The sequence below is a fragment of the Pseudophryne corroboree genome, chromosome 6 (assembly GCF_028390025.1).
Source record: "Pseudophryne corroboree isolate aPseCor3 chromosome 6, aPseCor3.hap2, whole genome shotgun sequence".
Lineage (NCBI taxonomy): Eukaryota > Metazoa > Chordata > Amphibia > Anura > Myobatrachidae > Pseudophryne > Pseudophryne corroboree.
The window spans coordinates 409,840,273-409,857,380 of NC_086449.1; the positions used below are offsets into that span (position 1 = coordinate 409,840,273).

Genomic DNA, 17,108 nt, shown 5'->3' on the forward strand with positions numbered 1-17,108 from the left:
CTTACTTGCATGTCCCCATTTATCCGCCTCATCAGGAGTACCTCAGATTTGTGGTACAGGACTGTCATTACCAATTCCAGACGTTGCCGTTTGGGCTCTCCACAGCACCGAGAATATTTACCAAGGTAATGGCAGAAATGATGGTGGTCCTGAGAAAGCATACTTGGACGATCTCCTCATAAAGGCGAGGTCAAGGGAGCAGTTGCAGATCAGCGTAGCGCACTCTCAGGAAGTATTGCAACAGCATGGCTGGATTCTGAATATCCCAAAGTCGCAGCTGATTCCTACGACGCGTCTGCCCTTTCTGGGCATGATTCTGGACACAGACCAGAAGAAGGTGTTTCTCCCGACGGAGAAGGCTCAAGAGCTTGTGACTCTAGTCAGAGACCTCTTAAAACCGAAATAGGTGTCGGTGCATCACTGCACGCGAGTCCTGGGAAAGATGGTGGCATCGTACGAAGCCATTCCCTTCGGCAGGTTCCATGCGAGGATCTCTCAATGGGATCTGTTGGACAAATGGTCCGGATCGCATCTTCAGATGCATCGGCTGATCACCCTGTCCCCCAGGGCCAGGGTGTCTCTTCTGTGGTGGCTACAGAGTGCTCACCTTCTCGAGGGCCGCAGGTTCGGCATACAGGACTGGGTCCTGGTGACCACGGATGCGAGCCTCCGAGGGTGGGGAGCAGTCACTCAGGGAAGAAACTTCCAAGGGTTGTGGTCAAGTCAGGAGGCTTGTCTGCACATCAATATCCTGGAACTAAGGGCCATATTCAACGCCCTGAGTCAAGCGGAGCCCCTGCTTTGCAACCAACCGGTGCTGATTCAGTCAGACAACATCACCGCGGTGGCTCATGTAAACCGCCAGGGCGGCACAAGAAGCAGAGTCGCGATGGCGGAAGCCACCAGGATTCTTCGGTGGGCGGAGAATCACGTGCAAGCACTGTCAGCAGTGTTCATTCCGGGGGTGGACAACTGGGAAGCAGACTTCCTCAGCAGGCACGACCTTCACCCGGGAGAGTGGGGACTTCATCACGAAGTCTTCATTCAGATTACAAATCGATGGGAACTGCCACAGGTAGACATGATGGCGTCCCGTCTCTCAACAAAAAGCTACAACGGTATTGCGCCAGCTCAAGGGACCCTCAGGCGATAGCTGTGGACGCCCTGGTAACACCGTGGGTGTTCCAGTCGGTCTATATGTTTCCTCCTCTTCCTCTCATACCCAAGGTGCTGAGAATCGTAAGAAGAAGAGGAGTGAGAACAATACTCATTGTTCCGGATTGGCCAAGAAGGTCTTGGTACCCGGAACTGCAAGAAATGCTCACAGAGGACCCATGGCCTCTGCCTCTCAGACAGGACCTGTTGCAACAGGGGCCCTGCCTGTTCCAAGACTTACCGCGGCTGCGTTTGAAGGCATGGCGGTTGAACGCCGGATCCTAGCGGAAAAAGGCATTCCGGAGGAAGTTATTCCTATGCTGATAAAGGCTAGGAAGGGCGTGACAGCGAAGCATTATCACCGCATATGGCGAAAATATGTTGCTTGGTGTGAGGTCAGGAAGGCCCCTACAGAGGAATTCCAACTGGGCAGATTTCTGCACTTTCTACAGTCTGGAGTGACTGTGGGCTTGAAGTTGGGATCCATAAAGGTCCAGATTTCGGCCCTATCCATTTTCTTTCAAAAGGAACTGGCGTCTCTTCCTGATGTTCAGACGTTTGTTAAGGGAGTGCTGCATATTCAGCCCCCGTTTGTGCCACCAGTGGCACCTTGGGATCTCAACGTGGTGTTGGGTTTCCTGAAATCCCACTGGTTTGAACCACTTAAGACCGTGGAGCTAAAGTATCTCACGTGGAAGGTGGTCATGCTATTGGCCTTAGCTTCGGCTAGGCGTGTGTCAGAATTGGAGGCTTTGTCATGTAAAAGCCCCTATCTGGTTTTTCATATGGACAGGGCAGAATTGCGGACTCGTCCCCAATTTCTGCCAAAGGTGGTGTCATCTTTTCATTTGAACCAACCTATTGTAGTGCCTGCGGCTACTCGTGACTTGGAGGATTCCAGGTTACTAGATGTAGTCAGGGCTTGGAAGATTTATGTAGCCAGAACGTCTGGAGTCAGGAAAACTGACTCGCTGTTTATCCTGTATGCCCCCAACAAGTTGGGTGCTCCTGCTTCAAAGCAAACCGTTGCCCGCTGGATCTGTAACACGATTCAGCAGGCTCATTCTGCGGCTGGATTGTCGCATCCAAAATCAGTGAAAGCCCATTCCACAAGGAAGGTGGGCTCTTCTTGGGCGGCTGCCCGAGGGGTCTCGGCTTTACAGCTCTGCCGAGCTGCTACTTGGTCGGGTTCAAACACATTTGCAAAATTCGACAAGTTTGATACCCTGGCTGAGGAGGACCTTGAGTTTGCCCATTCGGTGCTGCAGAGTCATCCGCACTCTCCCGCCCGTTTGGGAGCTTTGGTATAATCCCCATGGTCCTTACGGAGTCCCCAGCATCCACTAGGACGTTAGAGAAAATAAGATTTTACTCACCGGTAAATCTATTTCTCGTAGTCCGTAGTGGATGCTGGGCGCCCGTCCCTAGTGCGGACTTTCTGCAATACGTGTATATAGTTATTGCTTAATAATGGGTTATGTTATGTTGGCATCCATTGTTGATGCTCTGTTGTTGTTCATACTGTTGACTGGATAAGTGTATCACAAGTTATACGGTGTGATTGGTGTGGCTGGTATGAGTCTTACCCGGGATTCCAAAATCATTTCCTTATAATGTCTGCTCTTCCGGGCACAGTTTCCTTAACTGAGGTCTGGAGGAGGGGCATAGAGGGAGGAGCCAGTGCACACCAGATAGTACAATGGAATGGAAAATTTACCATACAGGTCAAGGCGCTTTGATATTAAATAGACCAGGATCTTGTGCAGATTTCATTGATCCAGGATTTGCTTAAAACAATAAAAAAACACCATCATAGTGTAAAATGTTACATATATAACATAAAACTAAAACTAAAAGTTTGGACTCGTACCCCAACTTATGGTCTACTAGGTAGTAGACATATATCGCTTTTACGCAGAGGGTGGATCAACAGGATGGTGATTCCCAATCTCTTTTCCAACCTTCCTTGAAGACAATCTTCCCCAAGCAGAGTGTTCACAATATATAAAATTGGAAAGAAACTCCAAATAGTGTAACACCATTTATTAAAACATCCAATAAAAACACTGTGGGTAGATAGTGGACTCTCACCTGATGTACAAAGTAAACAAGCATGTAATGATCCAGGCGTCCCCAGGAACCAGCATGCGAGCAGATGAGTGATCCACGTATCCTCCCGTCTCCTCCACCAACGCGTTTCGATAACACTGGGTGGAGGAGACGGGAGGATACGTGGACCTTTTTTTATATATATTGTGAACACTCTGCTTGGGGAAGATTGTCTTCAAGGAAGGTTGGAAAAGAGATTGGGAATCTCCATCCTGTTGATCCACCCTCTGAGTAAAAGCGATATATGTCTACTACCTAGTAGACCATAAGTTGGGGTACGAGTCCAAACTTTTAGTTTTAGTTTTATGTTATATATGTAACATTTTACACTATGATGGTGTTTTTTTTTATTGTTTTAAGCAAATCCTGGATCAATGAAATCTGCATAAGATCCTGGTCTATTTAATATCAAAGCGCCTTGACCTGTATGGTAAATTTTCCATTCCATTGTACTGTTTTCTGTAAGTGTTGGTGACACTACCATTTAGGACACGGGCTGCTATTAGCGCAAAGTTTGTGACCACAAATATTTGTTTGTAGTCACACCAGATAGTACTAAATCTTTCTTTAGAGTGCCCAGTCTCCTGCGGAGCCCGTCTATTCCCCATGGTCCTTACGGAGTCCCCAGCATCCACTACGGACTACGAGAAATAGATTTACCGGTGAGTAAAATCTTATTTTTTGTTTAGCATTATGCTGTTCGTCGGCGCCGACGTCACTTCCGGTAATACCGGAAGTGACCCGTGCGGTTCACCGCACGTTCCACCACGCTCCACACTCATTTCCTCCTCTGTGAGGAACTGGAGTGGCGTTTTTTCACTAATTAGTCCAGGTATTTAACAGGGGCCTGGGAGACTGAGTCTCATGTTCCAGTTCCCTTACTTTGAATTGACTGCTGCTGAACCTTTTGACTGTGCTGCATGTGCCTTGACAAAGGTCCCAGTGAGGACGGAAATGTTGGTGTTTATGTGGATTTCCTTTGAAACTGTGAGATCTATTTTTTCCTTCATGAAATGATGTTTTTTATTACTGCAATTTATTCAGTCTGGGGAGTGCTATCATTCCCACTTGTGTGGGAAATACTGTAATATATATATATATATATATATATATATATAAAAAAAAAAGAAGGTAATTACTGCTTTATTAAAGGCACTCCGGCGCACAGATAGCATAATCAACATGAATCCTTATCAGTATCAGTAACGGCACTCGGAGTTGGCATGAGGCAAAGAAGATTTGTATTAGACAACCGTTTTCAGGGCATGCGCCCTGTAATCAGGATCACACAATTATTATTTATGTTCTTTTCATGACAGTTCGCATGCCCTGAAAACGCTTGTCTAATACAAATCTTCTTTGCCTCATGCCAACTCCGAGTGCCGTTACTGATATGGATTCATAAATATATAATCTGGAAACCCCCCTTTACAAATTCTGCATTTACCCCTGCTGTGTGTGGTGTGCGCTCAGCTCCTCTGCTGCTGAGCGCACCCACAACCTGCACCAACGCAGCGCCTTCTCCCTGGGCCCAATCAGATGCTCTGCCTCCCTCCTCCCTGCAGTGTCTAGGGAGAGACGTGATGACGTCTTTCCCAACTGTCTCCCACAGCGCCCCGTGCCACGAGTTGCTGTGGCGTTCGGGCGGGCAGTCAGGGGAGGACGGAGGAGGCATTCAGTCCAGCTGAGCTCACACTGACCACTGCAGCAGCACCCCAGCCTGCAGCTTCCCGTCCCTCACTAGGCTTCGCTGCTGGTCTTCCCCTGTGTCTGCAGCGTTTGGGCTGGAGGGAAGTCAGCATAAAATCAATATCTCTCTCCATCTCTCTCTCCCCCAGGGTAATGTGTAAAAGGTGACTCTACCTGCCGTAATGTGTAAAAGGTGACTCTACCTGCTGTACTGTGTCTAAGGGAACTCTGCCTGTTGTAATGTTTGACAGGAGCTCTACCTGGCGTAATGTGTGTAAGTGGCGCTACTGTTCGGTGTAATTTGAATAATGGAGACTACTGTGCAGCGTAATATGAATTGGCATAATTTTCTAGCCACGCCCCTTCCCCACGAAGCCACGCCCCTATGGGGGGTCGCCGATACTGTTTCTTGCACACAGCGCTAAAATGTCTAGTTACGGCACTGCTCTGCACACACAGATATCAGCATATTTGTGCTCACAGGGGAACTTTTGTTATGACTAACCAGAGTGTCATTCGCATGGCATTCTGTGGTGCAATTTCAGGTGCAATGTAAGTGGTCACAGATCTAGACATCACTCCTGGGAGGCCAGAGTAGGAGAAGGAAATCTGTGCATAAGTTATTTCCTCCATAACAAATGGGGGATACAGCGGACAGCTTGGATGCATGGGATGTGACCGTATCAGGTAAATCACAACTGGCCGTGGTTACATCCCATGAGTTAGTGCCAGGTATGTGGTTAAGAATTGAATTCATGTAAATTAAGTCCAGTGAGAGATGAGTTGCAGAATGATACCTTGGTATCCTGGGTTTCCCTATATAGACTAACGTAATCATATATAATTCATTGGTCTTATTATACACTATTATACTGCTTAGGGGAAGATGTGTGTGCATGATTAATGAAGGTCCATTAAGCCATTACATTTGGTTTAGTAATAAATTGACTACATTTTAACATGTTAGATATTATTTGGAAACTATACTATGCTAGATTGTCAAACATAATATATATTTTGTGTGACTGGAAGGAGGTAGAAAGGTACAGAAACATAGGTGTGCGCAGGGGGGGTACCTGGTGCGCACAGGCACCCCCTAATGTCTGGCACCCCAATCTCACATGCCTGATGCAGCGATCGCCGAGCAGGTAGATTACTGTCCCCTCTGCTCTGCACCCTGTCAGGACTGCATTACTGACTGGACGCATGGGTTAATCAAGGGTGCCACTGCCACCGGCTTTCAAACTCCCGGCTCCACCCCCATGTACAAAAACAGCGTGATGTGATTACGTCATGTTGCTCGCACGCCCACCCGCCACACCCGCCACATGCCCACCTCTCTCCTTTTATGCTATGCCAACGCCAGCCACTGATGAGGCTCAGCATGCAGCCAGTGTTACTCTTAGGAAGACAAATTCAATACTGGCAGGCAGTTGGCAGCAACATTGACACGTCACTCATTTTTCCAGCAGCAGCAGTACTAGTCTGCGACTGTCAGTGACTGACTGACTTGTAAGTAAGCTGCTGCAGCTTGCAGGGGAAAGTGAGGGGGAGCCAGACCAGGCTGAGGAGGAGCAGCGTAATTGCAGTGAGTGCCATCAGGGGTGTTTGTTTGGTGCACACCACAACATCTGACAATGTATCTGCTTTATTAGGATTAGTACAAGGGTGGATATTTTATATTGCGTTGACCATCAATAGATGGTGCTAGACACGCCCCTCCGACAGTGCACCCCCTAATAAAATGTGCTGCGCACGCCTATGTACAGAAACAATATAACCCACCCAAATCTATCTCTCTCTGCACATGTTATATCTGCCACACCTGCAGTGCACATGGGGGATCACTCTGACCTGATCGCTCGCTGCCGTTCATCGCAGCGCAGTGATCAGGTCAGAAGTGCGCATGCAAGACAGCCGACAGCTGTCGTTACCTAGTGATCACCTCTGCTTGATTGACAGGCTGAGACGGTCGCTAGGCGGGAGGGGGCGACACGGCGGCCGCCATTTTGTGGGCCCGGTCTGGCCAATGCAAGCGTGACCGGACCGTGCAGGGGGGCGGGCCACAGCGGCTGCGTGACGTCACATGCAGCCACTGCGCTGGCCATGAGTTACTCTTCAAGTACAAAAGCATCGCCGCTGTGCGATGCTTTTGTACTTATGCGGGGGGCGGGCCAGCCTGACATGCCGGGCGGACTAGCCCTGTGCTGAGCGTCCCCCCGTATGTCAGTGTGAGCGATCGTAGCTGTGCTAAGTTTAGCACAGCTACGATCAGGTCGGAATGACCCCATGGTTTTGACCAACTGCTAACAAAGTTGCTGCTGCGATGAACTCTGAATTAGGCCCCTGGTTTTGCCGTTAGAGAAAATTTTGCTGCTGCATTCAGGTCTGAAATAGGCCCAAAGTCAGAACAACACGTGTAACACGTGTAACACAATTAGAAATTGCATCCATCTGACAAGTATCACATATTAACCTTTCAGTGTGCGTTCTATGTAAAGTGTATAAAAAAGGAAATCATCCTGAATTGCAAAAGAGTATTAAATAAGATAGCAAGTGGCCACAATGATAGCACAAGAGGCTGTTATTGGACATAAGCCATAGTTGCCTACCCTCTCACATTCAGTGTGGAGCCTCCCACAGTCCATGATTGTAAATGAAAACATCCAGATTTTTTGGATTCTTCACTGCAGCTCAACACACTGCATAGCTCCCAACTTTTGTGACAGTCTAGGAGGGACAGTAACCAAAATTGGGGGTATGGTCTCATGGTATAGGGGGTGTGGCCTCATGACAAGCACCTCAATCGCAAGTTGCATCCCCATTTTTGTCACTATGGGGGCATGGACAGCGCTCAGTGAGCTGCAGGCCATGCCCCCTGTCCCTCTCTGTCCCTCTCAGCAAACCCTCTATCTTTACCTGTAACTTTGCCTCCTCTGATCATACAGCCCACCTGCACTCCTTGTTTGGCTACTCAACTACCAGTCCAGCCCGCACCCTCTCTCATCTGGTCTCCTATGCACGATTATTTTGTATAAAATTTTGACTGAAGTTGATGACTGCCGTTACGTTTTACCCCTCTTTTTTATAATAACCATAGTGCGTGACTATGCCCCGTAACCCTGGATATCCTTATCCATTAGGAATTTATCTAACCCATTCTTAAAGGTGTTGACTGAGTCGGCCATTACAACTCCCTCAGGCAGGGAATTCCAAACACGTATCGTCCTTACCGTAAAAAAGCCTTTACGCCGTATTGTGCGGAATCTCCTCTCCTCTAACCTGAGCGAGTGTCCACGAATTCTCTGTGTTGATCTAACCAAAAACAGGTCCTGCGCAAGATCTGTATATTGTCCCCTTATATATTTGTAAATGTTGATCATGTCCCCTCTTAATCTCCTCTTTTCCAGTGTAAACATGCCTAGTCTTGCAAGCCTTTCCTCGTATTCCAGCGTCTCCATACCTTTAATTAGTTTGGTTGCCCGCCTTTGAACCTTTTCTAGCTCCAGGATATCCTTTTTGTAGTAAGGTGGCCAGAATTGTACACAGTATTCAAGGTGTGGCCTCACAAGTGATTTATATAATGGGAGTATAATACTCTCGTCCCTAGCCAGCTTCACTATGGGGGTGATTCAGATGTGGTTGGAGTTGCTACTGTATCACTGCTGCTTCCTTGGATAGCACTGTATGGTGATGCAGCAGGAGGTGTCTATTACAAGCAGAAGCCTCCTGCTGCAGTAGTGATCCGAGCGACGCAGCATCGGATCTCTCACACTATTGGGTGTCTTGCAGCACCCATGGTCACCGACGCCAGGGAATCTCTGACCTACGACAGAGATCCGTGGCCTCTTCCCTTCCGCTAAACAGAGTCGACACGTCCCCACCCCCAGACAGTAGCAAGTCTGCTACTGTCTTGTTACCTTCATCGCAGGACCCATGCATGCACACGCAGAACGGGTCCTGCGTAAAGGACCCGATAATCTGTACTTTGCTGCATGAGAGCAGCAGCAACTGGCCCTGAATGAGGTCCTACAGTATATAAAGCCTGTATTAATTCCTCTAGAGGAGAGAGGTTACAAATTAGGTTACTTTGTATCCATATTAAACACAAAGGTATTATTTTGTGTACATTTATTGAGACACTATTATCACAATGGAGGTTTATCTCACTTGAATACATTTTTACAATTTACACCTTTGTCACTTCATATTTCTCTTGCTAACTTATTTTAAGGAATTTTATAATAAAAGTTATGTTTCATTTTGAATATTTTCTATTTATGGATCCTTAGATGACTTTTGTGTAATTATTATTGCATTAGATAATAAGCCTGTCAGTGCCCCATAGGGAAATACTGTTGCAGTTCTGTTTTGATGCCTATCTGTTTCAAGTAGACACCAAATCTTACTTTTAGTAAATATGCCCTTCTGCCTGTGTCTGGCTTAGAATGATGTGTTGCCTTTACATTCAGAAAGCAGGGTAATCATTATTGCAGATCAGGTGTCCATTATTAACTTTCTGAAGGACAAGGCTTAAAAATGTATCTCGGTGAATATTAGTGGATGCATGTAAAAATGAATAAGTTAAGGGAATGAATGGAATTCCTAGCAAGTAAATGCTTTGTTTTTCGGAGTTTATAAAGGTTTGCAAATGAAGTTTATTAAACACAAGAGAACACATTGGATCATAACTCAGGGGTATGGGTCATTAGGTCGACCACACTTAGGTCGACAGTCATTACGTCGACCACTATTTGTTGACACGTATTAGGTCGACGTGGTCATTAGGCCGACATGAACAAGGTCGACACAGAAAAAGGTTGACATCAGGTTTTTTTACTTTTTTGGGTGTCGTTTTCTTCGTAGAGTGACCGGGAACCCCAATTAGTGCACCGTGTCCCCTCGCATGGCTCACTTTGCTCACCATGCTTCGGGGAAGGTGCCTCGCTCCTCTACCACTGCGCTCGGCACAGGTTACTATTCCCAAACATAGTCCACGTAGATCGTAAAGTATGAAAAAGTGCAAAAAAATGAAAAAAATAAATACAAAAAACGCATGTCGACTTTTTCCATGTCGACATAGTGACCATGTCGACCTAATGCATGTTGACCAATATTGGATGACTTAATGACTGTCGACCTAATAACTGTATCCCTATCTCAGTAGCCTCCACTAGATTCTATTTCACAGGTTCCCAGACTCGGTCCTCAGGACCCCAAACTGTTTATGTTTTCCAGGTCTCCTCACAGAATCACAAGTTAAATAATTAGTTTCACCTGTGGATATTTTTTAATGTGTCCATGAGTAATGAGTTCACCTGTGCACCTGCGTGAGCTGTGTGGGGTCCTGAGCACTGGGTTTGAGAACCACTGTTCTATTGCAATGGTGGTGGGCAGTAGATAGAAGCAAACAACAAATCTGTATATCCCAATCAATATTACGATTTTTCTGTTTGTTTTTTTACTTACATTTAAATAAAGGACATTTCTAGTTATACATTTTACTACAGTCCTAATTGTGTATTTGTTAATTAAAAGAATTCTTATAATTGTTCTAGTCCAGGCTTTCCCAACCTCTATCCCCAAGGCACACTTACAGCGCAGGTTTTAGTGATAGCCATGCTTGAGCACAGGTGACTTAATTAGCACCTCAGTTATTTTTATTTAACCATCTGTGCTAGAGCCCGGATATCACTAACACCTACGCTGTTAGTGTGCCTTGAGGAGCGAGGTTGGGAATGCCTGTTCTGTCTCATGTGAAGCACTGCTCCCTGTAGCAGCCAGCTGTGGGTGTAACACCAGTGGTGATTCTACTGTAAATAAATTGGGCATATCCGTGAAATGAGTCTGTTTACTTAGTAGCTTTAGCTTTATTTCACATATAAATAATATTGTCCATTGTATTTTGTTGCCAGTTTTACCAGTTTTGTCAGATGTGCAGTAAAATTACATGGTCATGATGACGACACTGACCATGTAGACTATCATCATGTATACAGGGTTGAAATGGCAACATGTTAGAATGTTGACATTTCATCCTCGGTAGCCCAGCAGTGACTTACCTGCTCATGACAGCTGCAGCCTCTCCAGCGCGGCTCCTGGTCCCAGCGGTCATGTGGCTGTCACTTACGGGACAGAGCTGTGATCCCCCAGGTAAATATTTCTCCCCTATCCCTACCCCTAGACCTCCCACTGGTGCCTAAACCTATTAACCCCCCCCCCTCCCCACCAGCTCGAGATAACCCTGTGTCGACATTTCATGAGTCAACATCTTGAAAATGTTGAGCTGCATGCCTCGGCAATATCCTGGGTTGAAAGGATATGTCTGAAAGGGATATTAGATGATTGCATAGGAACCCACTCTGTGGGTGCTTGAGCACTGCTAATGCCAACATCATAACTGTGGACATTGGGCCCTTTGTGGAGGCGCACTGCGCGTGTGCACCCTGGGAGGCCCAGTGAGATGCTAAACGCATCTCAGGGCTGCGATCGCTTCTGCCTGATTGACAGGCAGAGGCGACCGCGAGGCGGGAGGGACATGCCAACTGCGTTAGAACACCGTTGGTGGGGCGTGGTCCGGACAACGCAGGCATGTCCGGACCGTTGCGAACGTCACACACAGCAGCTGTAACCCAGGACTCGGCGGGTAGAGCAGCCCGCCAGCGCAGATAGGCTGCACAGCCAGGGAGCTACTCGGCGGGTGCAAATGCATTGCGGCCATGCGATACTTTTGCACCTGCACGGGGGAGGGGGGGGGGGGCCTGACATGCGGGGCGGACTAGCCCTGTGCTGAGCGTCCCCCTTGCATGTCAGAGTAATTGATTGTAGATGTGCTGAATTACCCCCATTGTAGTATATATTATGAATGTCAACATTGTCATTGTTGACCTTTTCATTACATCCCTGTTTTGTTAACTGCTTTCATAATGTACATTTTTATTTTACTTTGAGTTAAACCATTTGCACTGTAGCATTATGTGCAGGATCCATTGGGACGCGCACTACAGAAATAATCTAAATATTAATTATTTCTTTGAAATGTATGCATGCACTATTGTTTTATATAAATATCTCTTTTTGCTGCACATTTTTCAGATCAAAACTAATTATAGTGTTTTTTTTAAAGAAAATACGTTTACTAACTGCCTCTATATAAATATGAGACATTGTTAAAACTGCACTACCTCCAAGGGAAATATTTTCCAAAGGTGCCTCCTTACTCTAGGTCACAGGTTCTCAAACTCGGTCCTCAGGACCCCACACAGTGCATGTTTTGCAGGTAACCCAGCAGGTGCACAGGTGTATTAATTACTCACTGACACATTTTAAAAGGTCCACAGGTGGAGCTAATTATTTCACTTGTGATTCTGTGAGGAGACCTGCAAAACATGCACTGTGTGTGCCCCCGAGGACCGAGTTTGAGAACCTCTGCCCTAGGTGGATCCTCAGGGGATATTTTATGTAGCCCAGAGCTGGCCAAACCAGTCCTTGAGATCTACCAACAGTTCACATTTTCCATTCCTCCTAGCTGGTGCACAGGTGTAGTAATTACTAATTAAGATGTGCTGCATTCATTCCTAACTGACAATTCTACAGATATTCAGGAGACCTGGAAAACATGAACTGTTGGTAGATCTCGAGGACCGGTTTGGCCAGCCCTGATGTAGCCATTTTTCCTGAGACTCTGCTGGGTCTGTAGTGCAGATAATAATTTGGTGTAATAAAGAACCATCAAATGTCATTTTGTTAAGCAACTTTAAATGGTGAGCATGTGGACCAATCACAAGCCGCAATCTTTTGGTTGTGTCTTGTAATTGGCTCTCCTACTCACCACCCCTTTGTTTTATTTACCAGCTCATACGGTACCTTCCTTATTTCACTTTGAGCTAAACTGTCTAAATCTAAGTTGATGTTTCTTAATGTGTACATTGCACATTAAACAGACAGACTACTATAATCTAATGATTTTATTGGTGAATTTTTCAGAATGACTATCATTACGAATACACAGAATGTGATAATACAGGATCCAGGTGGAGAGTTGCTATACCAAACCCAGAAAAGCCGTGTGCTGGCTTGCCAGATCCAGTCAAAGGAAAGGACTGCAGTAAGTTGACCATTATATCACTTCATATATGAACATGCAAAACCTTTGCTGCTTTTGTATGAGTCATTTAATCCTTTTATCAGAGAAATATTTTTAGCAATACAAACTCTTGATTTAGTTTTTTTACCTAATGCAGCCATTTTATTCTCTGATAAATAAACTGCCACCTGCTGCTGAGTCACTGATTGGTATTTTACTATATGCTATTACAACTTTCCATATCTATATGTTGTGAGGGGATCCGGTTAGGATAGCGGCGGTCGGGATCCTGTCTGTCAAAATACCGATGCAGGAATTCCGACATGTAACGGAATGCCGGCGGCGAATCCAGACGGATCACAATCCCTGTCGGAATTTTGACCATCGGGATACCTCGGTTGCTATGCTGACCGCCGGCATCCCGTCCGCTGGTAAAATCCCAACGCCATAATCCCAACACATAACAAAGTGCTGGCGCCGAAATCTCAACAGGGATCACAATCCCAGCACCAGCATCCCAACACCCGGGATTCCGATCGCTACACTGCCAGGCTACCGGAGAGGTAAGCCGCAGTAGTGGTGTTGGGGGGGGGGGGGGGGGTTAGGTTCAGGCTGCTGGGGGAGGGTTAGGGTTAGGCTGCAGGGAGGGGGAGATAGGGTTAGGCACCCCCTGGGTGAGTTAGACTGCCGGGATGAGAAGGGATAGGTTTAGGCTGTGGGGAAGGGGTGGGGGTGGGTTAGGGGTAGGCTGTGGTGGTGGTGGGGGGGGGGGAGAGTTTAGGCTACAGACAGGGAGTGTTAGGGTTAGGAGGCCATTGGGGAAGGTAATGTTGGGATTTTGATCATCGGGATACCGTGGTTAGTATTCTGATCGTCGGCATTCCATAACAACAATGCTTGTGCCGAAATGTCGACAGAGACCACAATCCCAGCACCAACATCCCGACACCCGGGATTCCGATCGCTACACTGCCAGGCTACCGGAGAGGTAAGCCGCAGTGGTGATGGGGGGTCAGGTTTAGGCTGCTGGGGGAGGGTTAGGTTTAGGCGGCGGGGAGGGGGAGATAGGGTTAGGCACCCCCAAGGAGGGTTAGGCTGAGGGAGGGAAAAGGTTAGGTTTAGGCTGCGGAGATGTGGTGGTGGTGGTGGGGGGAGGGGGGGGGGGGTTAGGTCTAGGCTACAAACAGGGAGGGTTAGGGTTAGGAGGCCATTGGGGAAGGTAAGTATATTTACCTTCCACTGTTGGGATTTTGATCATCGGGATACCGCGGTCTGTCTACTGACCGCCGGCATCCCGTCCTGTTGAGAGGTACAGTATGGTTTATTATATAGCAGTGCTATGGTTTATGCAGTAAAATAGTTCTGTGTACCTCCCTAAACAAAATAACTGTAATTCCTTTAATTATAATAAATATAAGAATATGGCATGAATGGCTGAATGTTGAAGGGGCATGCCCAGGCATACAGACATATCTAGTCACTAAATGTCATTCACACAAACAATATTGGTAATATAGGATTGCCATATAACCAGTGCTGTGTCAGTGAAGGAAATGGTGTCATAGGCCACCCACAGGTGGCCCGCGGAAGCATAGGGTTCAGCTACACCGTAATACACAAAGTGAAAGTTACTCAGAATCAATTTATTGGCCTATCACACGTGCGTCTTAGGGAAGGGTTAATCTAAATACTGTTCTGAAATACATGTATAGGATCAGTAACTGGTGAGACTGCTGAGCCTTGTAGTGCCATATTAGAGGATCCTGTGGTAGCTTCAGGTAAATTGCCTTTCATTTTAGAAACACATGTTTTGGGAGGGGGGGGGGGGCACCATATGCCATGCGTCCCCAGCTAAATCCAGCCATGACTGCAGGGTCACTAGAGTATAGGGTGTGGTACCCTAGTGGGCCAGTCTGATCCTATTTATAATTTTTGTGATGCTTGTCATAACCAGCAACCAAATAAGATTACATCTTCAGTTCCCTTTCTTCTTGACACACCTGCTGAATTGCAGGACAGTCACAAGCTGCAATTAATATTCTGTATTAATAAACCGACACAGTCCCATGAAAAACTACATTCATCCATTTTCCAGGGGCTCTGAATATTTTACTTATACCATGAGCTGGGACTCCGACGTGACTCCAAAATAGGTTTTTGCACATGGCTTCAACCCGTTTCCCAGCTAGGGATCCCCTTTCACACTACACCTGGGACCTTGGAAATTCCTGGTTTGACCCCATTCGCACTGAACCCGTGTCTGCCCTGCCATTCATGAAAGCGGAGGTTTTTTTTGGCTCACAATAATAAGCTCATGAAAACTGGAAAAAGAACCAGCCAATCACGTATTTTCAGCTCCACCCGGGTCGCACCATTCACACTACAGGCTACCCAGGTCGGTCCCAGGAATAAACCTGGTACCGAGCAGGGTCGTAAAAGAAGATTGACAGGAAGAGGCCGTTTGTGGGTGTCACCTGACTGTTTCCAGGGAGTGTCCGGAAAAACGCAGGTATGTCCAACTGTTTCAAGGGAGGGTTCCTGACGCCAGCTCCTGGCCGGATCATCGCACTGGAAGAGTAAGTTCTGAGCTGTGCAGAGACTGCACAAAATTTTGTTTTTGCAGCTCTCTGCACAAATGCGATCGCACCTCTGCACAGTGACTACACCCTCACCCTGTAGGCGGCGACGAAAAAAACGCACCCTAGCGATCAGGTCTGAATTAGACCCAGAGTTGCACGGGACCTGTCAGCTCACTCATGCCAGGCATCTCCCACTGCGTGGCATATTGAGGCAAGATGTATGTATCTGTATATGTTTTCACATTAGAGGATTTAGATGTCTCTTTATAACAGGAACAAAAGATGCTATTCTCAAGAAAAATATGGGCCCTCATTCCGAGTCGTTCGCTCGGTATTTTTCATCGCATCGCAGTGAAATTCCGCTTAGTACGCATGCGCAATATTCGCACTGCGACTGCGCCAAGTAATTTTACAATGGAGATAGTATTTTTACTCACTGCTTTTTCATCGCTCCGGCGATCGTAGTGTGATTGACAGGAAATGGGTGTTACTGGGCGGAAACAGGCCGTTTTATGGGCGTGCGGGAAAAAACGCTACCGTTTCCGGAAAAAACGCAGGAGTGGCCGGGGAAATGGGGGAGTGTCTGGGCGAACGCTGGGTGTGTTTGTGACGTCAAACCAGGAACGACAAGCACTGAACTGATCGCAGATGCCGAGTAAGTCTGAAGCTACTCTGAAACTGCTAAGTAGTTTGTAATCGCAATATTGCGAATACATCGGTCGCAATTTTAAGAAGCTAAGATACACTCCCAGTAGGCGTAGGCTTAGCGTGAGCAACTCTGCTAAAATCGCCTTGCGACCGATCAACTCGGAATGAGGGCCATGATTTTTTTGGTTATCTGTATAAAAAGTGCGCCTTTTGGTTTCTCTACTCATGTCCCTGCAGCTCTCTAGCTCACATTCGGGTCTGTGCAGGGCAACAGGTTGGTTTTGCTAATTGCTACTTAAATCTAGTGACAGTGGGGGTCATTCCGAGTTGATCGCTCACTAGCTAGTTTTAGCAGCCGTGCAAACGCTATGCCGCCGCCCACTGGGAGTGTATTTTAGCTTAGCAGAAGAGCGAACGAATGTATCGCAGAGCGGCTGCAAAGTTTTTTTGTGCAGTTTCAGAGTAGCTCAATACCTACTCAGCGTTTGCGATCACTTCAGACTGTTCAGTTCCTGTTTTGACGTCACAAACCCGCCCAGCCACGCCTGCGTTTTTCCTGGCACGCCTGCGTTTTTCCGAACACTCCCTGAAAACGTTCAGTTGACACCCAGAAACGCCCACTTCATGTCAATCACCCTGTGGCCACCAGTGCGACTGAAATGTATTGCTAGACCCTGTGCAAAACTACATTGTTCATTGTGCCCGTACGACGCGTGTGCGCATTGCGCCACATGCGCAAAACTGCCATTTTTTAGCCTGATTGCTGTGCTGCGAACAAATGCAGCAAGCGATCCACTTGGAATGACCCCCAGTATTGCCAAAAACACATCAGTGCCTGCAAA

The 17,108-nt window shown here is 47.0% G+C and overlaps 1 protein-coding gene across 1 annotated transcript in view; it reads left to right on the forward strand.

Moving 5' to 3' along the window:
- The window catches only part of ELAPOR2 (endosome-lysosome associated apoptosis and autophagy regulator family member 2), a 181,398-nt gene that overhangs the window by 49,591 nt on the left and 114,699 nt on the right, over positions 1-17,108 (forward strand). Inside the window, exon 2 of the mRNA XM_063926927.1 lies at positions 12,940-13,060. Coding sequence (XP_063782997.1) covers positions 12,940-13,060 — 121 coding nt within the window. The remainder of the gene's footprint in view (positions 1-12,939; positions 13,061-17,108) is intronic.